General features: G+C 41.4%; 1 protein-coding gene across 2 annotated transcripts in view; it reads right to left on the minus strand.

Moving 5' to 3' along the window:
- Window positions 1-7,613: 7,613 nt before the first annotated feature.
- si:ch211-276f18.2 (glucose-fructose oxidoreductase domain-containing protein 1) overlaps window positions 7,614-21,906 on the minus strand; it is a 44,712-nt gene continuing 30,419 nt past the window's right edge. For both annotated transcript variants that reach the window (XM_038298224.1, XM_038298225.1), the window contains exons 2-3: window positions 9,540-9,733; window positions 7,614-9,400 (exon numbers count right to left, since the gene is read on the minus strand). In XM_038298224.1, coding sequence (XP_038154152.1) covers window positions 8,666-9,400; window positions 9,540-9,733 — 929 coding nt within the window. In that variant the 3' untranslated portion in view covers window positions 7,614-8,665. The remainder of the gene's footprint in view (window positions 9,401-9,539; window positions 9,734-21,906) is intronic.

The following is a 21,906-nucleotide window of genomic DNA, read 5'->3' on the forward strand; positions in this document are numbered from 1 at the left end:
GTAAATTTTTTTTTAAAGCGGAAAGGGTGGTTTTATAAAAAAAAATGGCAAAAATCCTCCACTATACCTTCAAACAGGCAGAATATGGAATTTAGGGTTAGAAATATGAAATCATAGTGTTTAGATAGTGGTCTCCATAACAAATGAATACTACATTTGATTAGAAATGTAGTTTAACAGAGCAAAAACGTTTCTCTCCAATGTCAGAACATGTGCAATAAAAGTTAAAAACTGCTGTTTTGTTGAAAAAAAGTGCACTTTAATACAGTTAATGGGAGCATTTATTAGAAAAGCAGACAATCTTTTCTTTGGAATAAAAAACATTCAGCTCAAAGTACTGAAATAAACAGGAAGTGTAACAGGGTTGTCAATTGACCTCTTTTCATTTCTATCTTTATACATAAAACAACAAACTGGTATTGAGAATCTTCACATTGCTTTGACTGTTATCTCTAACTGGACTGATTTATTCTTAAATCAAATGATTGATTCAACACATTTAGGCTCAACCACAAATAAATAAGCAAAAAAAAAAAAAAAACCCAGTAAAACAAGAGGGAACAACATAGACCAAGGAAAAAATAATGAAGAACTTCGAATCACATGGTAGATACATTAAAAATTTAGTTTAACATCATATACTTTGTGTATAACATCAGAATTAGAAATATACTTAATAAAATACGGTATATGGGTTATTCCAGTACTTAAAGGAATAGTACACCCAAAACATGATTAGCCTTCATTTTCTACTCACCCCCATGCTGAACAACACTCTGGAGTACTTTTTTGATATCTCAAATGCATCTGGAGATCTGGGAGGCTTCTTGCTGTCTGCTGACATTCAAATAATGGAGGTCTTTGGTGCCCGAGGCAGAAAGGTCCATAAAAGTCCACAAAAAACGTGTCAATATTCCTCCATACTGCTCGTCCAATGTATTCCAAGTGTCCTGAGTGGGTAGCGTCCATAATTTACTCGAAACGAAGTCATTTAGAATGTTTTTAGAGCATAAACAATAGTGTATAGGATTTCCTGAAAGCGCGTTCACGAGTCTACGGAAACCGCGGCAGACCAAACCAGCGCATTCAGCTCGGAACTCTGATTGCTTTGTTAAAACAAAAACATGTTATATTAGCTTTATGTTTACATGAACTGGATAGAATAAAGTATGTAATATTACCAACATCCAGCAGGGGGCAGCAAATACTGTTAAATAATATAACACTGTGTGACTCCATTCAAATATGGATCCAAAATAGCCAGGAAAGTGATTTATGTGTAGAAATTAAATGTATTCTGACCATCCATCATTTAAAACACTGTTAAAACCCACAGCCTGCTTTTTGCTGCATATTTAGCGCAAATATCAGGTAAAACTAAAACCATTTATCTAAACAAAACACGTGATTTGAGCAGCAAAGCTGATAAAAACACAGCGGTGGGAGCTTCATGGTTTGGGCTAAATTAGAGCAGTGGTTCGTGCGTAGATTCTATTGTGAAAAACATATTTTATTTAAACTGACAAGAAAAAGAGGAACAAGTCAGGCAAAAACTTTGGTTCATAAGAGTTTACTTACCGTTCTGTAAGGGACAGGCCTTACAGAAGAAATACAATAACAATGTGTAATAAGCCTCCAGAGCAAATTTTGCCGAATTAAAACTCTCAGTAAAAATTTTGACAATTTTCCAAGTACATCTATGCGGTCAGGTGAAATTCCATGTAAAGATTTTTTTTTCTCCATCAAATGTATGGAAGTAAAACAGTCTAGTTGATATCTGCGTTTTTTTTGTACACAAAAATTTTAAACAAGGAATTTTTATCTGGTGAAAAATCGGCTGCAAAAAAATAAATAAATAAATGCCTGCAAAAAAATATCTGCAGTTGAATTTTTTGCAGGCATATTTTTTACCAGACATAAACTCAGTGTAAGGAATTCAATTTGAAAAAAAAAAACCCATCAGTCTTTAAAATTCTGTGTACAAAAAAAAGGCAGTTTTTCTTCCATACAAATGTAATACAATATAAAATGTAATATTTTTCTGCATAGAAACGAATAATTGGAATCAATAAAATCTATGCTTCACATTTAAAATCCTGGATAACAAAACATCAAATGTGACACAAATCAATAACGAATGTTTAAAACCCTGAACTCATCGTTTGGCTGGGATCTCAGAGGGACACATCGTCTGTCCCTCAGACAGAAACTCAGGGGCCACCATGGTTACTAGACGCCAAGGCCAAAAGAAGCATCTCTTTGAGGCCGTTTGTCTCCACAGTAAACTATTTTCATCCCAGTCCAGCTGATCCCCGCTGATTCAGTCAGGTTCTAAACTGAAGCCCTTCCTACGTTTATTTGTCTCACTGTCCTTGTTTTGAGGCCACAAGGCAAAAAAACAAACAAAAAAACATAAATACAGACAGACTTTGAAAGCTGTAATCTTTTAATAATAAAGTAATTCAGAACAAAATGAAGAAATGCATCAGTCAGGCGTTGGTAGGACGCACACAATACTGATTTTCTGAGTACATTTTCATGATGAGCAGATAATTGACTATCAGGGAGGAAGAGGATATTTCAGCCTTCATCATTATCCTCTTTGGGGAATTAAAAATATAATTTTTTTTTCTAATTCTGCAGGTTGCAGAGTCATTATCTTTGAATAAAAGCACTGCAGTGTCGGCCATGTTTTTAATCTAGAAGCTGAGGAAACCTTTGCAGCAGAGCAGGAGCAGCTGGCCAAGGAAATGTCTGCAAAGGCGTTAAACTGAGCCAGACCAGAACCTTCCACACAGAAAGGTTAAACACAGGCTGGGTAGATCCACACTGATGATCCACACTGATGATCCACTGTGCCTCTCAGTTCAGCAAACATGACCCCCTTATATGTTTGGTCTACTTTTCCTTTGAGCAACACAATCTTTCCATATTTGTTCTTTAGACATTAACTGCTGCAGTTATTGCATTTCATTTGGTTTAAATATATATATATAGAAATAGATTTATATAAATAGAAATGTGACCTATAAGTTTGGTAACAAGAAATATGCAGGTAGATCCAAGAATACAATAAAAAAGGGAATTTATTTCAGGAAAATAATTCAAAAGGTAAAAGTCATACAAGATTAATCAAACAGAGTTGACTTACAGGTCCAGAACAGCAGGGGGCGCCAGAGAGTCAATGCTAAAGCTGGTTGTATGCAAAGATGTTGATGGGAAGTTAAGAGGAAAAAAAAAACTTCGCATAAATGGCTTAGAAATGAACGGCCTCGAGTCACAATTTCTACTGAATAATAGTTACATTTCTGAGATTAATAAAAGCAGATTTAGATCGTAATCTGCGTAAATGTGGGGATTTCTTTCAATAAAGAAAATGTATGTATAGAGAATAATCAGCAAAGGGAGGGTAACCCAGACTGGGTATCTGCTAATAAAAGCCGGCTGTTCACAGAGTGTATTCTAAAAGAAAGTTAGGTGGAAGGAAAAAGTGTGTTAGAGCACAAACAAATGGGATGACTGCAGCAGATTGGGAAACAAAACCCATCAAAAGTTTGTTGGGATTCCTAAAACAGCTGTGACATCAATTTTAATAAAAATAAGGGTTGTAGACACTTTTTGTATCTTTAATAAATTCTTATCAGCTGCAAAGCAACTGTAAGTTACTCAACATAAACACTGTTTTAATCTCACCTTTCTGTCTTTTCCCATAAACTTTAGACTTTAAGGTATCAGCAGGTTCGACAAGCATGAAAGTGGACTCCGCACAGGCCGAGGAACAACAAACAAGATAATTCCTCCCCATAAAACCCAGTTTACATGTTTGATGAGGGAAACCCTTTAACTACTTTGCTTTTTTCTATTTCAGCGCCTATAAAGGTCTTCATAGTACCTAAAAGTAAAAAAAAAGACAAAATCAAAGACCCTCATGAGGAAAATCCACCTAAATGAAAACAGGTTTTATAGGTTTGCATTTAGTCTCTTATCTGACAAAAGGGGAAAGTCTGTATGCAGTTTTTGATAAGGCCTTCGGCAAACACAGCAAAATCGTTTATCTTGAACAGCGATAGCTTATCTGCAATGAGCTCAGACTTTTTTTTTCCCAGGCAGAATATTTGTCAAGCATTTCTTTCATTTTCTCTGAAGGTATCTGAGCTGAATGTGTGATAAAGTATACATACTAGCAAGAGGCAGAGCATGCCGTAACACGAAACGCCTAAAACTGAAAAATATAGACCAGACAGTCGTCTGCATACGGTGAGATCCCAGATTGTTTTATGACCAGACAAAAACATTTAGAGCAGTGATGTCAGACCCACAGCAAACATAACGCTTTTCAAGGTGTTTAGCCGTTTATTTTGGTCTGTAGGTGGAACAAAAAAAAAAAAAAAGCTCAAAGCTCCAAAGGCCTCAGTTTGTTGTTATTCTGACAAATAAACTGCAGGTCAGTCCACAAAAATGTAAAACATCAAAAAACACACAATAAATACCTTAAAACTCATTAAAACACATTCCAGTTCCTTGGTTATTTTTTTTTTTTTACAGATAAAACATTTACACTTGTTCAGCTGTTCAGACAAACACTTGTTTTACAGTATTTTCATATGTACACTTTTCAGTAGTTGTTACACAGATAGTACTTTAGGATATCGTAGAAAAGCTGAAACTGCAAATGGAACATAAAAATAGGCATAAAACAAACAAAAACATATTTTGGCGGTTTCTTTCTAACATTTAATTGAACTTTATAGGCAGCCTGTATCGTTAGCATTTATAGGCAGCCCGTATCGTTAGCATTTATAGGCAGCCTGTATCGTTACCATTTATAGGCAGCCTGTATCGTTACCATTTATAGGCAGCCTGTATCGTTACCATTTTTTTCAGGAAAATGGCACGACTATAAATAAAATATAACCCTACAGTGATAAAAAAAAAAAAAAAATTCCAAAGAAAATATATAAGCCTTCTGTTGTTTTTACTCCATGTTTCCAACTGTTACAACTAGATGTAAAGCTAACGGCGTTAGCCAAACGGTAAACACCCTAAAATTCATCTAAAAAACTACTTTGTTGTAAGTTTAAATTATTATATTTTCATCACTAATATGAATATTTCAGCTATAAAATTAAAAACTATAAGTTAGCTACATGTTTATTCTTCTCTTTGTTGGCGCGTTATCAAAAAATGGCTGCCTGCTATCTGGCGAAAAGTTATTAACGTGTTTAATTTGCATTAGATTTAAAACTATAAATAGGGAACCAAACTTACTACCATCTCACATTATTTCCAGCTGTATTTCTAAAAGAAAATCTTTGGGATTCTGGCTAATATTGCTAACAAATATTAGCAATATTAGCAAATGTTTCTTTCCATTAGCAAGTATTTCTCCATATTTCATGAACCCAAACGGGGTAAAACATCTTAGCTCTTCAAGATAGAGTGAAACCTTTCCATAAATGATTTTATGACAAAAAAAATGTGTGTTTTAAGTTTTAATCATAATATTTCCATGACTATTATGGATATTTTAGCTATAAAATTAAAAACTATAAGTTAGCTACATGTTTATTCTTCTCTTTGTTGGCGCTTTATCAAAAAATGGCTGCCTGCTATCTGGAGAAAATTTATTAATGTGTTTAATTTGCATTAGATTTAAAACTATAAATAGAGAACCCAAACTCACTTCCATCCGACATTATTTCCAGCTGTATTTCTAAAAGAAAATGTTTGGGATTCTGGCTAATATGCTAACAATATTAACCAATATTTCTTTCTATTAGCCAGTATTTCTCCATATTTCATGAACTCAAACGCGGTAAAACATCTTAGCTCTTCAAGATAGTGAAACCTTTCCATAAATTATTTTATGACCAAAAAAATTCAGAAAATAATTTGTGTTTTAAGTTTTAATCATGACTATTATGGATATTTTAGCTATAAAATACCCACTAATAGCTAGCTACACGTTTACCCTTTGCTTTATTCATTAAATATGGCTGCTCGCAACTTAAAGAAATGTTCATAATATTTTTAAATGACATTATATTCAAAACTTTGAGTAGGGAACCTAAACTAGCTTCTATCTTACATTTTTTCTGCATGTATTTCGGTTAAATTAGATTAGTATCAAAATGATTCAAACATAGTAGCAACATTTTTTTTCTCTTAAGGACAGAGCAAAACCTTCTCCTTTATGACAGAAAGTATTAGAAGTGCAAATTAGTAACTTTTTTAATTAGCCATCAAGGTAGCCATTTTGGATTATGAGTTCAGGGCTGCTTTAGAAAACTACCAACATTTTCAGTCAACAATCTGACTTAAAGTCATCGGGACATGGCTGTTCCAAACGTTTCATTTCCGAATTCTCCCGAGTGGTGCCCAGCTTTACATAAGTGAATAAAGTGAAGTTGATTGCTCGATTATCAAGGGGGCGGGATTATTGTGGCGGAAGGTTGGAAAGCAAGTTTGATTGTGGCCGGTTTGTCGGAAGCATCTTGCTAACCGGTTAGCAACTTAGTGCTAGTAGGTTCCCAATGGGAAATTCCATTGGGACCAAGCAGCCCTAAGTTGCTAACCAGTTAGCAACTTAGTGCTAGTAGGTTCCCAATGGGAAATTCCATTGGGACCAAGTAGCCCTAAGTTGCTAACCGGTTAGCAACTTAGTGCTAGTAGGTTCCCAATGGCAAATTCCATTGGGACCAAGCAGCCCTAAGTTGCTAACCAGTTAGCAACTTAGTGCTAGCAGGTTCCCAATGGGAAATTCCATTGGGACCAAGTAGCACTAAATTGGTGACTTAGAAACGACGCTGTCAAGGAACGCTATGGACAGCAGAAACATGCAAGAGGAGGAGAGTTTAGTGTCGGAGGTCGTGGATGAGTTTCCTCCGTCATCCATTTTTTATTTAGAGGAGGAAAGCGGGGACGAAGATGTTGTGGAAGAGGACGCCAGGGCGGCAGAAGCTTGGTTTGGTGTAGAAGGCTTACAGCCGTACATGTTTGAGCCCTTGCCTCGCAACGCTGCCAGTTCTGTTAGCTCTACGCCTGCCGAAGACACAGACGTCCATCCCCGTGAACACTGGGACGGAACTCAATGGGAAAGGAAGTTATTCTGATTTCTTATTTAAACCGTAGCGTATATTAGCTGCGACAATTAAGATGCTACGACCAAAAAAAAGTGATTAACAGATTATTGGATTTATAACTGATTGGCCAGAGATGTTCAGGGTGACGTATAACTAACCTGCATAAAACAATGGAGGAAAAAAAGGAAATTTTCAAACTTTTCGGACAATATGGTCTGATAAAGAGTACATTTATATACATGTTTAAGCCAGTGATTTGAAATCTAAATATGATTTCCCTACGACTTTAAGAAGGATCACAGTTGTTATTTTGAACTTGTGACTTACAAGTTCTGACTCTCAGTTAAAATGAAAACCCTTAAACAAAAAAACCCCCAAAAGTTTGTTGAAGTTGAGGCTAGACTCAGCCAGGTAAGGTAAGACCTTTCTAATAATCTTCAATGATAGGGTGCAGAGTGAACCTAAAAAATTAAATAACACTGTTTGTCATTCTGGATACACTAGACCTAATGACATAACACCCCCCCCCCCCCCGCCCAAAAAGACAGAGAATATCCCCAACCTTATGTAATAGAGCCTCATATATTTGTTTATATGTCAATGGTTGACCACACTGTGCTACATAGTTCACTGGTTGAAAACTTTGCAGTTTTACTGAACGTTCAGGCATGTTGGACAGGAATATAATCACCAGCAGCAGCAGTCAAGGTTAGCTTAGCATTAAATATGAGCTACACTTATAAACAAAAATAGAAAGCAATAAATTAGGGTAAAATCTAAGTATCATCACTCGTACAGAGCTAAAGGCTAATGCACAGCCAACTGCATAAAGGCATAAGATCTCCCCCTTGGTCTAAGGCCGAAGCCTTCTTCTATTGCATACATCAACCAGAAGGTTAAAGCCTCCAGATTTATTATTTCCACTGTTTCACACAGCAGAATAAACGGTAAACAGACAGAAACTATCAAGCGCACGGACTTTTCAGACATTCACTTGGTAAAACTAGCGAGAGTACAAGAAGAAGAAGAACGGAGCGGCACATTTTAAGAAGATTACGGTTCTTCCTTGGCTATCCTTGTTGGGATCCACAGTGTACGGTACTGTGTTTCCACACCTATTCATCGAGTCGCTGGAGGGACGCAGGGAGAAGACGCACAATACTTATTTGCTCAAGCAGGGGTGGTTAAAACCCATCAAGCCTCGTCTTAACAGGACGACACAGACGCAGATCCCTGACAGGCCGTCGTTAGTGGTTGACCAGCCAACCAGTAAGCGGTTCCAATGCCGTTCTGTTGACAACTAGTCTGTTTACAATTGCATCCAGCAGGAGGACTCTAGTCCTTAACAAATATAACAATAAAAAAACAAAACAGAAGGAGCTTTTTTATAAATACAAAGTTTGATTGTTAATAATCCAACTTTTTTAGGCAGCAAAACCACAGATATCTGCATCACATTGGCATAAACTCTGTAACAGTAATAATGCACAATTAAATAAACCTAGAGACGAGTTTTAGATTGAATCCAGCAGCTCAGTGGAAGAACTTTAAACTAGACCAAGGCCGCGGTTTAGGTCTAGATGTTAACAGTAGAGCGACATCCTGCTGCGCCGCATGGCCTCGCTGATCAAATAGGCAGGGCTCACCTCCGGCTCCTCCTTCATCACCACAATGTTCTGCCATTCGCCGCACTGGTTGGACTTTTTGATTGTATCCACCACGCAAAGAGCATACAGGCAATCCTCAAAAGTGGCGGCCATGGTCAGCGGCCTCCCATCCCAGGTCCGCCGGTCGTCCTGGTCCTGGAAGGCCTGCCGCACGGCCTGGATCATTCGGATCGTCCCGGTGAGGTAAGGGGCCGGAATGTCGCTGAAGGCCTTTTCCGGCAAGGAGGACTTCTCTAGAGGAGTGGCGTCTTTGAGCAGGAGCTCAGGACCGCCAGCGCTCCCACAGCTGTTCTTCTGTCCGTACAGATCCGTCCCGGTGACCATCAGTCTCCCCACGGTCCCCACGACGATCACCTCCTGGCGAAACTCTCCGGGGACGTTGAAGTTGAGGGTGACGGTGCAGCAGGCGCCTCCTTCCAACACCATCTGGAACGTGCAGAAGTCGTCGCTGGTTATCTGCCGGATGCCCCGAATGTGGTCCGTCTGCTTAACGAACGTCTTTAGGAAGCCGTGGACCTTGACCGCACGCTGGCTGGTCAGAAAGGTGAGGAGGTCGATGATGTAGCTGCCCACCGAGTGCAATCCGCCGCCTCCCATCAGATCGTCGCAGCTCCAGTTGTATTTCTTGCCCAGGAGACTGCCACTGTGGACCTTATGGACACAACAGATAATTCTTTTTCATTTTTTGCAACAAGAAATACAAAAATGAGTGAAAATGAAGTGATTCATTGAGTCATTCAGTGCAAATATCTCAAGGTCAAGCAGCAGGCGTTTTGCTTGTAGGTCCTACCTGGGCCTCACAGACCAGAAGCTCTCCGATGTACCCTTCCTCCAGCAGTTCCTTCATCCGAACAAAGGCCGGCAAGAAACGCAGCACATTTCCCATAATGCTCAGCAACTTTGGATAGTACTGGGCAGCTGACATCATCCGGAAAGCGTCCAGAGGAGTGGCGGTCCTATCGCAAATGACGTTCTTGCCAATACCTATGAAGAAAAAAGAAAAAACAGAAACTGATTTGTATTCCTCAGCTGGAGAATCGGTTGATTTATTTACTCGGTCTTTAATGAGGCTGAGGAACAACTGAAGGTGCGAGAGGAGAGGAGCACTTTGAGTGGATTTAACGACGTCTACAGATTTCCTCCTGTGCACGAAAACATCAATTCCCATCAGGGGAACAATGGATCGCTGCAAAATGAGGCAACTCCCTCAGCAGCTGACTCTGAGATGACTGGAGCTGTGGAGGATTTCCCCTCAGAGTCCAGAGACGTGTAAACATAAACAAATGTGTGGCATATATTTGGTTATATTAATATATCGTGGCCAACCGGAAGAAAAAAACCCTAATAGGATGATTAAGATCATGGAGCGTAGATAAGATCAACTGGTATTGCTGGCGGCTCAGCAGAGGGAAATAAAAACAAGCTTTAGCCGCAGTAGGAAACCTAATTAGAGTGTTGTCCAGCAGATCAAGTGGCGTAAAGCCAGAGGAGACGGCCAGCGGTGTGAGGAAAACGGAGAAAATACGACTTAAGAAAACAACAGCAGCAGCCCAGCTTCATATGACAGATGGTATCAGGAATCCAGGGTGGATCTGAAACGCTTGGGGCAGTGGTGATGAGTGGGGCTGTCTGCGACACATTTTCCACACTAACCTGTAAACTGTAATCAGAAGCTAATGTGTCTATTAGTCATTTCCAGTACTTTCCTTTATTCCTCGTTAAATTTTCCCCTTATGCTTCCTTCCTTCACTCACTAACTCCCTAATTTCCCTTTATTTATTTACCCTCCGTTCCCTTTCTCTTTCCCTTCACTCTTGCTTTCTTTTCCTGCAGAACCAACCGGATCCAGCGGACTGATCCTGGATCCTTGCTTCCCTGAACAAACTGGACCCACAGAGAATGGATTTATTCACCAGAAAGCCCTTTTCCACAGCTGCACAAAAGGGATCAACCAAAGACATCTCCGAAACTGTCCAGTTTGCACCTGGATGGGAAAACTTGGGGGGAAAATGCCCCCCAGTATTAGACTTTATATTAGCTTCCCGTTAAAAATCAAACTGGGGATCTCCAGTGGAGATCACCAGAGATCGCCACAAACTTGTTTTTATACATTATTAATTGGATTGCTGCTGAAGGTTCTCAGTCATCCAGGTCATAGTCATTCCAAAAGTGTAAAAGAAAAACAATCCACTGCACTTTGTTTCTGAGTTGAAGAAGTTTTGCTTCCCTTACAGGAAACTTTTTCCATTTAAAATGTCAGAAATAGAGCTGAGTTCCAAGCTTTATAGTGTAGCCCAACAAAGTCTTGTTTTGGCTTAGAAAACATGCAAATCGAACTGGAAGAATGGTTCTGCCCCTTTGTAATGGGGAGTCGTTGAGTTCTTTGTTAGCCTGCCAAACCTGATACTGGTCTATGCCTTTGAAAAGGGGGGTTGTTAGGGGTATTGCTGGCCTTGCTGACCAGGAAAGGTGACTTGGTCCCCTGCAATAGCGCCTAGTTCAAAGGTTTATTGAGAGGACCAAAAACAGGTCTTGTTATGGCTTAGGGGCAGAGTAGACTTCTGCAACCGAACATATCAAATGTCGCGAACCAGTTTTGCTGCTATGCTTCTGCACCGTCGGTCTGAAATCTCTAGAGAAGCACAGCAGTTTCCCACCAAAGCGCAACGGGGAGCCTATTGGAGAAATTGCAAGAACTTCGGCAGTGTCGGCGGAAGTGTTTATCTTCCAAAACAACAATGGGCGTCTGCAAGATATCACAGCCACAGGATATAGATCTAGAGTTGCTAGATATGGAAGAGGAACAGGTTCTGTTAATGGAGCAAACCTCCTCGATTAACCTTTTTTCGTAGTTGTTCGTTGTAGTTGTTCCTCAGTTTTAAAAAATGGCGAATGGCGCTCCCCGGCACCGAAACAAGGACGACCACACAGACAGCCAGAAAGGCAAACCAAGGACCAATCACAGCTGCTTTTTGTCTGTTCGCTTCAGTTTGAGGTCTGAGCAGGTTTGCGACCATCTGACACAGTCAGAATTTTTTTGAGTTGCGACGACGGTTGAAGAATGTCATCGCTGGGGGGAGTGGTCGCACACAGAGACAGATTTGACGGTTGCAAGGCTCTGCATCAAAAGCATAAATTGGCCTTTAGAAAACAGGCCTGTTTTCTAAAGCTGTAGAAAACAGGCATGTTTTCTAGGCAGTTGTGGGGTTTTAATAAGATTTTCTACACTGTCAGATGAAGGAGAATTACAATCTAACCGGCTCCTCATTAGAGTGATTTTTAGCTGACAGTTGTTGTTAAAAGTTACCCTTCCTTTCTTTCTTTTCATCCTTTACCTTTTCAATGTTTATTTTCATCCTTTTTTATTCATTCATTAATTTCCCTTTATTCCGTCTTTCTATCAGCCCTTTACTCATTTCTAGTGATGTTATGGGATCAGCCGAGGCTTCGTGGCGTGTGTCGAGTAATGGAGGGGGCGTTTCCCCGAAGTGCGTGTCATCATGTTTGAATAAAAATGACTAACACCTTTCATTTGGCTCATCATTGCCCAATTTGTGCAAACACTGTCACTGTCTGCTTTAGTTTATTTAACTAAAATGACACAAAAACTGTGCACCTTAAATGATTGTTCTAAGAAATTTTACACTTAAAAAAAACTTACAAAAGATTTTATTATACACACCAACCATTAACAGTTTCAATGGAACTTAAAAGGGGGAAAAAAGAAAAACAGTTGCAAAAAAAATCACAGATTTTATTTCAAACTGTAGTTCTGCTTTCCACCAGTAGGTGGTGACATGTTCACATGAAGCCTCATGAACTATGGGGATCGTTGAAGCAATTTGGCGAAAAGGTGCAATGCATCATGAGGCTTCATCTCACCATCACTGCTCATTTCCTTTATCCTTCCTTTTTCTTTTCCTCCTTCTCCTTTATTCTTTAATTCTTTGTTGTTTTTTTCTCTTTACTTTCCTCCTTCCTTTAATCATTTCCTTCCTTGCTCCTACATTAGGGGTGACCCTGCTGAATGCCAAACCTCTACATTAGGCATTCCCAAATTCAGTCCTTGAGGGCCGCTGTCCTGCAGGTTTTAGAGGTTTCTCTGCTTTAGAACATCTGATTCCGATGATTGCATTTCAGCAAAAGCCTGTTAATCAGCAATCAATGAAAATCAGCTGTGCAGAAGCTTGAAAACCTTAAAAACCTGCAGGACAGGGGCCCTCGAGGACCGACTTTGGGGATGCCTGCTCTACATGTCCTGCATTGGCAGCTCTGACATCATGCCGTGTTTAAAGTGGGAATTGCTGCTTGTCCTGCAGTCGTGCCTCAGGGTCACGGGTGAGCAAACAGTTTTAAATATGGAGGCGACCTAATAATCTGCTATTAGCTACAATTGGCTAGGTCAAGGCATAAATCCGTCTGACCCAGTTCACCCAGTAAGCAGCTGGAGCTGAGACACAAAGCCAGAAACAACAGAGGAACATCGCCTCATTTTTCCTTCTTTTTCAGCAGGAACACAGAGGACTGGTTAATTGGTAGATTCCTCATAGATCTGCTGTTTTGCTCTCATTCATGAAGTAGCTACAACATAACTAGAGCCGTTTAACGTAGCACTTTTAATAAACATACTAACATGTCTACCGAGGTCCCGTCGAATCAGCAATGACCTCTGATTTTCGGAAGCAAAGATTTGAAAGATCAAGGTTTTAACACAGTCTGTTTATAGCTATAACTCTTTAAAAAGGAGGAGTTATGTGTTGAGCAAACAAAATTGTTAAGCTTTGACTTCTGCGACCATTTCTAGAAATACTACACAGAACTCTTCAGGCCAGCATCACTTTGCTTTCGTTAGGGTTTAAAATTATCCCGTTGAAACAACCGACCTGGACGTCCATCAAGAAGAGGTGACTTTGAAGGTTTGCATTAAATGAGCTTAGCAATGAGACACTGGTACAACCCCAGACCATGATCTAGGCCACATCGCAGCTGTTTACCTCATCTGCACACGCTGATCCATTTCAATCACTTTCTCCTTCCTCTCTGCTCAACATAATCCTGCCGTAGCATCGCAACTTTGACTTTGTGATTATTAAAAGTCGGCTTGATGGGAGATTGTTACTGAACTATATTGCTGTGTTAAAGAATTGGACCTGCAGAGTTAGCCAAGTGATAATTTTATGAAAACAAAAGGTTTGCCCTACACACTGGTTAGAAAACTGAAAGGGAGATTCATCCAGAGGAAAAAAACCCACCAGATTTTCACTAAAAATGGCTTAATTTACAAAGTCAAATTAAATTGGAAATATGGCAGCTTATGACTTTTAAGCTCTTCTATGATTATGCCAAATTATTTCCTGAATTTGTAACATTTGGAGGAAAATAAGGTACAAGCACTTGCTGTTTTATAGACAAAGTATAAAAAATACAAAGATGTCATCAACATAATGAGAATGGTTGCTTAAATTACCGTAATGAACCCACCATCTGGCAATATTTTCTCATTTAAACTGCAGAGCGGGTTGGTAGTTGCAATCTGCGCTTCCATATAGGGCAGTAACGGCAGGACAGTTTAAAAAAAGTCAGACTTAAGGGCCTGTATCCCAGACAAATTATTTATTTGCTCAGTTTGCAAAAGGAGATCAGTTTCCTATTTCATCTGAACCAGCGTGAGTAAATTTAAGGACCGGGCTTATCTGATGTGTTTTACATCAATGGCTGGATGTGTGTGGTGACTGTGGGAGGAGATGTGGTTCATCAGCCAACAGCAACAGGAGGCACCATCGATGGAAATGGTGCATCGATGTTAAATATGATGGTGAAGATTCTCCGTTATCCAGGTCATAGTCATTCCAAAACAGTAAAACATAAAAAAAACACTGGATATTGTTTTCCAAGTTTGAACGTTTTGCCTTACCATCCAGGAAGATATTTCATCTCAAAATGTCTGGATTAGCGTTGAGTTTCAGGCTTTATAGAGTGGACCTACAAATGCCTTGTTATGGCTTAGAAAACATGCAAATAGAACCAGAAGAACAGGTCCACCCCTTAGTATTGGGGAGTTGTTGAGGTCTTTGATATCCTGCAATACCCGATACTGGCCTATGTCTCTGAAAAGGGAGTCGTTGGGGTCATTGTTGGCCTTGCTAACCAGGGCAGATGTCTTTGTAACTTAATTAGCGATAAGGATTGTGATGATAGCGGGAATTAATCAACTCTATCGCTGCGTTGTAGTTTTTTTTGAGAGCTAGAACCTGAGTCCACCCCCTCTGTCTAGGGTTGGTTTTTCTCTCTTAACGTAAATGGCTTCCTTCACACCCCTTTCAAACCACCTGTCTTCTTTGTCCAAAATGTGAACATTCTGATCCTCAAAAGAATGTACTTTTACTTTTTAACTTTTTTGAATCAATGTTTACAAAAGCTAAATTACATTTTTATTAAGTCCTGCTGGATTTTCAATAATTTAAGTAGGACAGCAGCTAGTGGAGCATGGATTACAATTGAGAGGCAACCCCTCATCAGGACCTCCCTGCATGACTCGGCATCCATCCTGCTGAGCCAATATTCACGGCAAAGAGAGCAAAGAGATAATGCTATATGTGCGGTAAAAAGGTTTAGACCTATTCTGATTCTGCAACACAGAGGATATAAAAGGTTGAACTGAGGAAGGACAGGGCGGGTTAATGTTAAGTCCCACTTTAATACAGCAAAAATGGAGGCTAAACGATGGGTGAAGCCCGTGATCATTTCAAAAGTTGATGTTTTCTGGTTATTTCAGAAAAAGCTAATCCAGCTAAAAGCAGCGTGGATAGGATGTATTAAAATGCATCAGCAACGAGATGCAGTGGGAACAGCTGGAACTCACTATGCAGTGGAAGAGTGTGGATTAAGCCTAATGTGGACTGCCTGATTTAAAAGGCCCCTTCGTCTGGATAGAAATAGAAAAGCTAGAAGAGTCTGTCAGATGAACAAACCATTCTGCAGAGAGAAGGTCAGGAGTTAAAAAACACCAAGACCACCTCGATCTGATGGAAATCCCATACTGTAATATAATAGTTCTTATATTTAATCAAAGATTTACTAAACTGACCTGTAATATTATTGTATATTTTCCCTATTTCCAATATAAAATCATTGCATTTATTTTAAACAGATCAGAGGAATTAGCATCATTTTATGTTCTTCTGATGTTTGATAAAGAGGAGGATTTTGTAACAGAAAGAACCATATTATTGCTATAATAACAAAAACCGAGAATAATAACGGAGGCAAATTTAGTGTCCAGCAGCAGTCTGTCGTAAGTGAAGGATGGTTACAGTGGGTGAAACAAACTCATTAAATGAGACGATTGTCCTGGTCTCACAACACGACCTTTATTCTGTCTTAAAGGTTTGATTTAAAAGAGCTTCTATTTAGCATCGGATGATTCAGTCCAGATTTCACTACATTCCATTACAAAACAAAAAAATAGTTTTTTTATGTTTTCTTTATTGATCTCACATTGGAGAAGTTCTCCTCTGTGTTTAATCCGTCCCTTTGGGGAGCAGTGGGCTGCCATCGTAGGACACATCAGTGTTAAAATATTCAGTTAGAGGGAATTAAAATTTGAAAAATGATAAGACAAAATGATTGATCTTGGATGATTAGCTGCAATCTACCCTTCTCCATAGGGCCTGTATGTCTGCAGCACTGTTAGCAAAGAGGTACCCTGGTCTTAAAGTATCTTTAGATCTTAACGTCCACATATCATGAAAGAAAGAATATTTTAGTACAAAGACTGATGTTTAAAAAGGAATTATAAAGGACTAGCCAAAGACCAGCCAAGAGTGACCCAAGAACCAGCCAAGGACCAGCCAAGAGTGACCCAAGAACCAGCCAAGGACCAGCAAAGAACCAGCCAAGAGTGACCCAAGAACCAGCTAAGGGTGACCCAAGGACCAGCCAAGAGTGACCCAAGAACCAGCCAAGAGTGACCCAAAGACCAGCCAAGGACCAGCCAAGAGTGACCCAAGAACCAGCCAAGGACCAGCAAAGAACCAGCCAAGAGTGACCCAAAAACCAGCTAAGGGTGACCCAAGAACCAGCCAAGGACCAGCCAAGAGTGACCCGAGAACCAGCCAAGGACCAGCAAAGAACCAGCCAAGAGTTACCCAAGAACCAGCTAAGGGTGACCCAAGAACCAGCCAAGGACCAGCCAAGAGTGACCCGAGAACCAGCCAAGAGTGACCCAAGAACCAGCCAAGAGTGACCCAAGAACCAGCTAAGGGTGACCCAAGGACCAGCCAAGAGTGACCCAAGAACCAGCCAAGAGTGACCCAAAGACCAGCCAAGGACCAGCCAAGAGTGACCCTAGAACCAGCCAAGGACCAGCAAAGAACCAGCCAAGAGTGACCCAAAAACCAGCTAAGGGTGACCCAAGAACCAGCCAAGGACCAGCCAAGAGTGACCCGAGAACCAGCCAAGAGTGACCCAAGGACCAGCCAAGGGTGACCCAAGAACCAGCCAAGGGCCAGCCAAGAGTGACCCAAGAACCACCCAAGAGTGTCCCAAGAACCAGCCGATGACCAGCCAAGAGTGACCCAAGAACCAGCCAAGAGTGACCCAAAGACCAGCCAAGGACCAGCCAAGAGTGACCCTAGAACCAGCCAAGGACCAGCAAAGAACCAGCCAAGAGTGACCCAAAGACCAGCCAAGGACCAGCCAAGAGTGACCCTAGAACCAGCCAAGGACCAGCAAAGAACCAGCCAAGAGTGACCCAAAAACCAGCTAAGGGTGACCCAAGAACCAGCCAAGGACCAGCCAAGAGTGACCCGAGAACCAGCCAAGAGTGACCCAAGGACCAGCCAAGGGTGACCCAAGAACCAGCCAAGGGCCAGCCAAGAGTGACCCAAGAACCACCCAAGAGTGTCCCAAGAACCAGCCGATGACCAGCCAAGAGTGACCCAAGAACCAGCTAAGAGTGACCCAAGAACCAGCTAAGACTGACCCAAGAACCAGCTAAGACTGACCCAAGAACCAGCTAAGAGTGACCCAAGAACCAGCTAAGAGTGACCCAAGAACCAGCTAAGAGTGACCCAAGAACCAGCCAATGACCAGCCAAGAGTGACCCAAGAACCACCCAAGAGTGTCCCAAGAACCAGCCGATGACCAGCCAAGAATGACCCAAGAACCAGCTAAGAGTGACCCAAGAACCAGCCAAGGACCAGCAAAGAACCAGCCAAGAGTGACCCAAGAACCAGCTAAGGGTGACCCAAGGACCAGCCAAGAGTGACCCAAGAACCAGCCAAGAGTGACCCAAAGACCAGCCAAGGACCAGCCAAGAGTGACCCAAGAACCAGCCAAGGACCAGCAAAGAACCAGCCAAGAGTGACCCAAAAACCAGCTAAGGGTGACCCAAGAACCAGCCAAGGACCAGCCAAGAGTGACCCGAGAACCAGCCAAGGACCAGCAAAGAACCAGCCAAGAGTTACCCAAGAACCAGCTAAGGGTGACCCAAGAACCAGCCAAGGACCAGCCAAGAGTGACCCGAGAACCAGCCAAGAGTGACCCAAGAACCAGCCAAGAGTGACCCAAGAACCAGCTAAGGGTGACCCAAGGACCAGCCAAGAGTGACCCAAGAACCAGCCAAGAGTGACCCAAAGACCAGCCAAGGACCAGCCAAGAGTGACCCTAGAACCAGCCAAGGACCAGCAAAGAACCAGCCAAGAGTGACCCAAAAACCAGCTAAGGGTGACCCAAGAACCAGCCAAGGACCAGCCAAGAGTGACCCGAGAACCAGCCAAGAGTGACCCAAGGACCAGCCAAGGGTGACCCAAGAACCAGCCAAGGGCCAGCCAAGAGTGACCCAAGAACCACCCAAGAGTGTCCCAAGAACCAGCCGATGACCAGCCAAGAGTGACCCAAGAACCAGCCAAGAGTGACCCAAAGACCAGCCAAGGACCAGCCAAGAGTGACCCTAGAACCAGCCAAGGACCAGCAAAGAACCAGCCAAGAGTGACCCAAAGACCAGCCAAGGACCAGCCAAGAGTGACCATAGAACCAGCCAAGGACCAGCAAAGAACCAGCCAAGAGTGACCCAAAAACCAGCTAAGGGTGACCCAAGAACCAGCCAAGGACCAGCCAAGAGTGACCCGAGAACCAGCCAAGAGTGACCCAAGGACCAGCCAAGGGTGACCCAAGGGCCAGCCAAGAGTGACCCAAGAACCACCCAAGAGTGTCCCAAGAACCAGCCGATGACCAGCCAAGAGTGACCCAAGAACCAGCTAAGAGTGACCCAAGAACCAGCTAAGACTGACCCAAGAACCAGCTAAGACTGACCCAAGAACCAGCTAAGAGTGACCCAAGAACCAGCTAAGAGTGACCCAAGAACCAGCCAATGACCAGCCAAGAGTGACCCAAGAACCACCCAAGAGTGTCCCAAGAACCAGCCGATGACCAGCCAAGAGTGACCCAAGAACCAGCTAAGAGTGACCCAAGAACCAGCTAAGACTGACCCAAGAACCAGCTAAGAGTGACCCAAGAACCAGCTAAGAGTGACCCAAGAACCAGCTAAGAGTGACCCAAGAACCAGCCAATGACCAGCCAAGAGTGACCCAAGAACCACCCAAGAGTGACCCAAGAACCAGCCAAGAGTGACCCAAGAACCAAGGGCCCATCAAGGAAAGTGAGGAAATTTTGAATGGCTACTACTGTACCAGTGCTTAAAACAACCACAATAGTAACTTGATGGTCGCCTTCAAAATAATAAAACTTGACTTGGCTGTAAATGTTGGCCTAATGGTTGACAAAGTCTTATATTATCTGTCTATAATTTAGAGTATATTACCACAACCATGTGATCAATACCTTTGGTAGCGATGCACAAATGGTTCCCATGGTTCTGCCGACTAAAGTGGAGTGACTATAATAAGTACAATCATTTTTTATTTTTTTTTTTAACGGCACCAGTGGCTTGTTTTTCTGACAGTAGGCTGATAGGAAAGGGGGGTATGAGAGAGAGGGAGAGACATGCAGCAAAGGACCACAGGTCAGATTCTATCCCGGGTCGACCGCATCGAGGACTAAGGCCTCCGTACATGGTTCGTGCGCACGAACCACTTCACCATCTGCACGTCCTAAGTAAAAACATTTGACGATGTCTAGGTTAAAGACCTACCCAACCATATCCAATGTGTAGGGCGTTGTTTTCTCACCTTCTCCTACACATTAAAATCCATCCAATTGTGTTGGATACTAAAAAATAAAACAGTCAGCTGGATATCAAAGCAATTGAAGAGTGCATGGTTTAGAAATAGTGTGTGTTTCTGTAGCAGGTTTGTCTGGATTAGATGTGCCTCACCCCGGCTCTTATCAGAAAGATCATGAAGCGTCTCGCTTCAGCAAATCACAGGGATTAGTTCAGCCTAAACTAAAGCTCAACAAACCAACAGATAAGCAGTAAGGGTGTAACCATTTAACAACGTGTAATTAGAACCATTTACTTCCTTTTTATGGCTTAGCAATATTTATTGTTTCAAAACATGAGCAACACGACGTTAAAAAAGAAAATCAAAAATAAACATTTCTACACATCCTAAAAATGGACATGTCTGTTTAAGCTCTCATAAAACGCACAGCTAGGCCCACAAAGAGACAGGCCACTGTCTGTTATCCCAAATTAAATAAAGCCTAAATCACTTACAAAACAGGGATGGCTGCAAAGTAAAGGCAAGACATGTGAATGGAGGTCAACATAGCTTTCCCTGGAATATATATAACACTTGAACACTGTCTGAAATTAATATGCAAACTGCAGCCCTGATGGAGTTAATAGAAAACTACAGGGAAGCAAGACAACCAGCTGGACGAACATTTGGACCAAATAAATTAAGGGTATAAGGAGGTCATACCACCACAATCATTTAGGAAGTACATTATTACCACTGACATTATAAAGTGTCGACCCCAGGTTGGCTGCTGGGGGGGATTGAATGTGGCCGCCATCTTGGGTTGGTGGTTCTAAATACCAGCTAAACCAAAACCGCATTATTTACATCAGGTCTTTGGAGATAACTTCTCAAAATGAACATATTATTGTTTGCTTTTCTATTAAAACAATATTACTGTATTTCTAGCCGTTAGTGAAATGCCAGCTAATTTCAGATATTTGCTTTGCTTTGAGGTGTTCAACCAGCTAGAAAAGGCATTTTTTTTGGATGGATGGATGGATGGATGGATAAATAGATTTGAAGCACCAAAAAGTGTTAAAGTTTAGTATTAAAATAGTTAAGGTTGATTAAATATGCTGCTACTTAATTGATCCCTGCCAAACAGAACTATACGAAGCGGAACTGTAGACCTTCCGAAGATGGCGGCCCCACGGCTAGGCAGCGGCAGTAGGCAATAGCGGACAATTAGGTGCCTTTTCTTTATACATGTCTAGGATTATAACGCCCTGCAACAGACCAGACAAGAGAACAAAAAGGGGGATTTAAACAATTAAATCCTAATTAATGGTATGGATAATGGGCAGATAATTACAGTAGATAATAATCGGGGTCTTAAAGTTGTTATTTTGTAGTTTTTTTGTTAATTTTCCTTCAGAAACTTGTCAATGTTTTATCTTTGTACTTATTATTTTGTTTCTGAGAATATCTAATTTTGTGATTAAAAAATCATCACAGAACAACAGTGTTGAGTAAAAACGTGCAGCTAGAGTCTAGTAGCCTAGCATGATTAAAGTAGGACAAGACTGTTAGCATTAGCCTAACCATTAGCTACTGCTGTTGCTAAGCAATGACCTCAGCCATAAAGCGTGTTGCTGGTTTGTTTATGTATTGGTAGCTGTTGTTCTTGAGGTAAAACACCAGAACCCATCATTTAAAGCCTGTTTTTGGACAGTTTGCTTTCGGAAAGAGAGGGTAGAACAACCGTAGCGTGTTTTGAGGATATGCGTAATGCAGCTCCAGGTCCATTAGTGTACAACAGGACCATGAATAATGGGCAGCATTAGCCTCACTCAGCCAGCTCTAACCCTCAGCTGATGCCCTTAATGTGTAAGGAGTTTGGAAATACAAAATGTGTCTGAGTGCAACAATTACCCCAACAAGCAGAGCGCTTTAATGGCCACTGCACTAAGGAACCATAAGAGGGGTATAAACAGCAGAGAATACGGGTTCCCT

Source organism: Cyprinodon tularosa, unplaced genomic scaffold, assembly GCF_016077235.1.
Source record: "Cyprinodon tularosa strain WSP-4 unplaced genomic scaffold, ASM1607723v1 ctg402, whole genome shotgun sequence".
In the NCBI taxonomy this organism is placed as follows: Eukaryota; Metazoa; Chordata; class Actinopteri; order Cyprinodontiformes; family Cyprinodontidae; genus Cyprinodon; species Cyprinodon tularosa.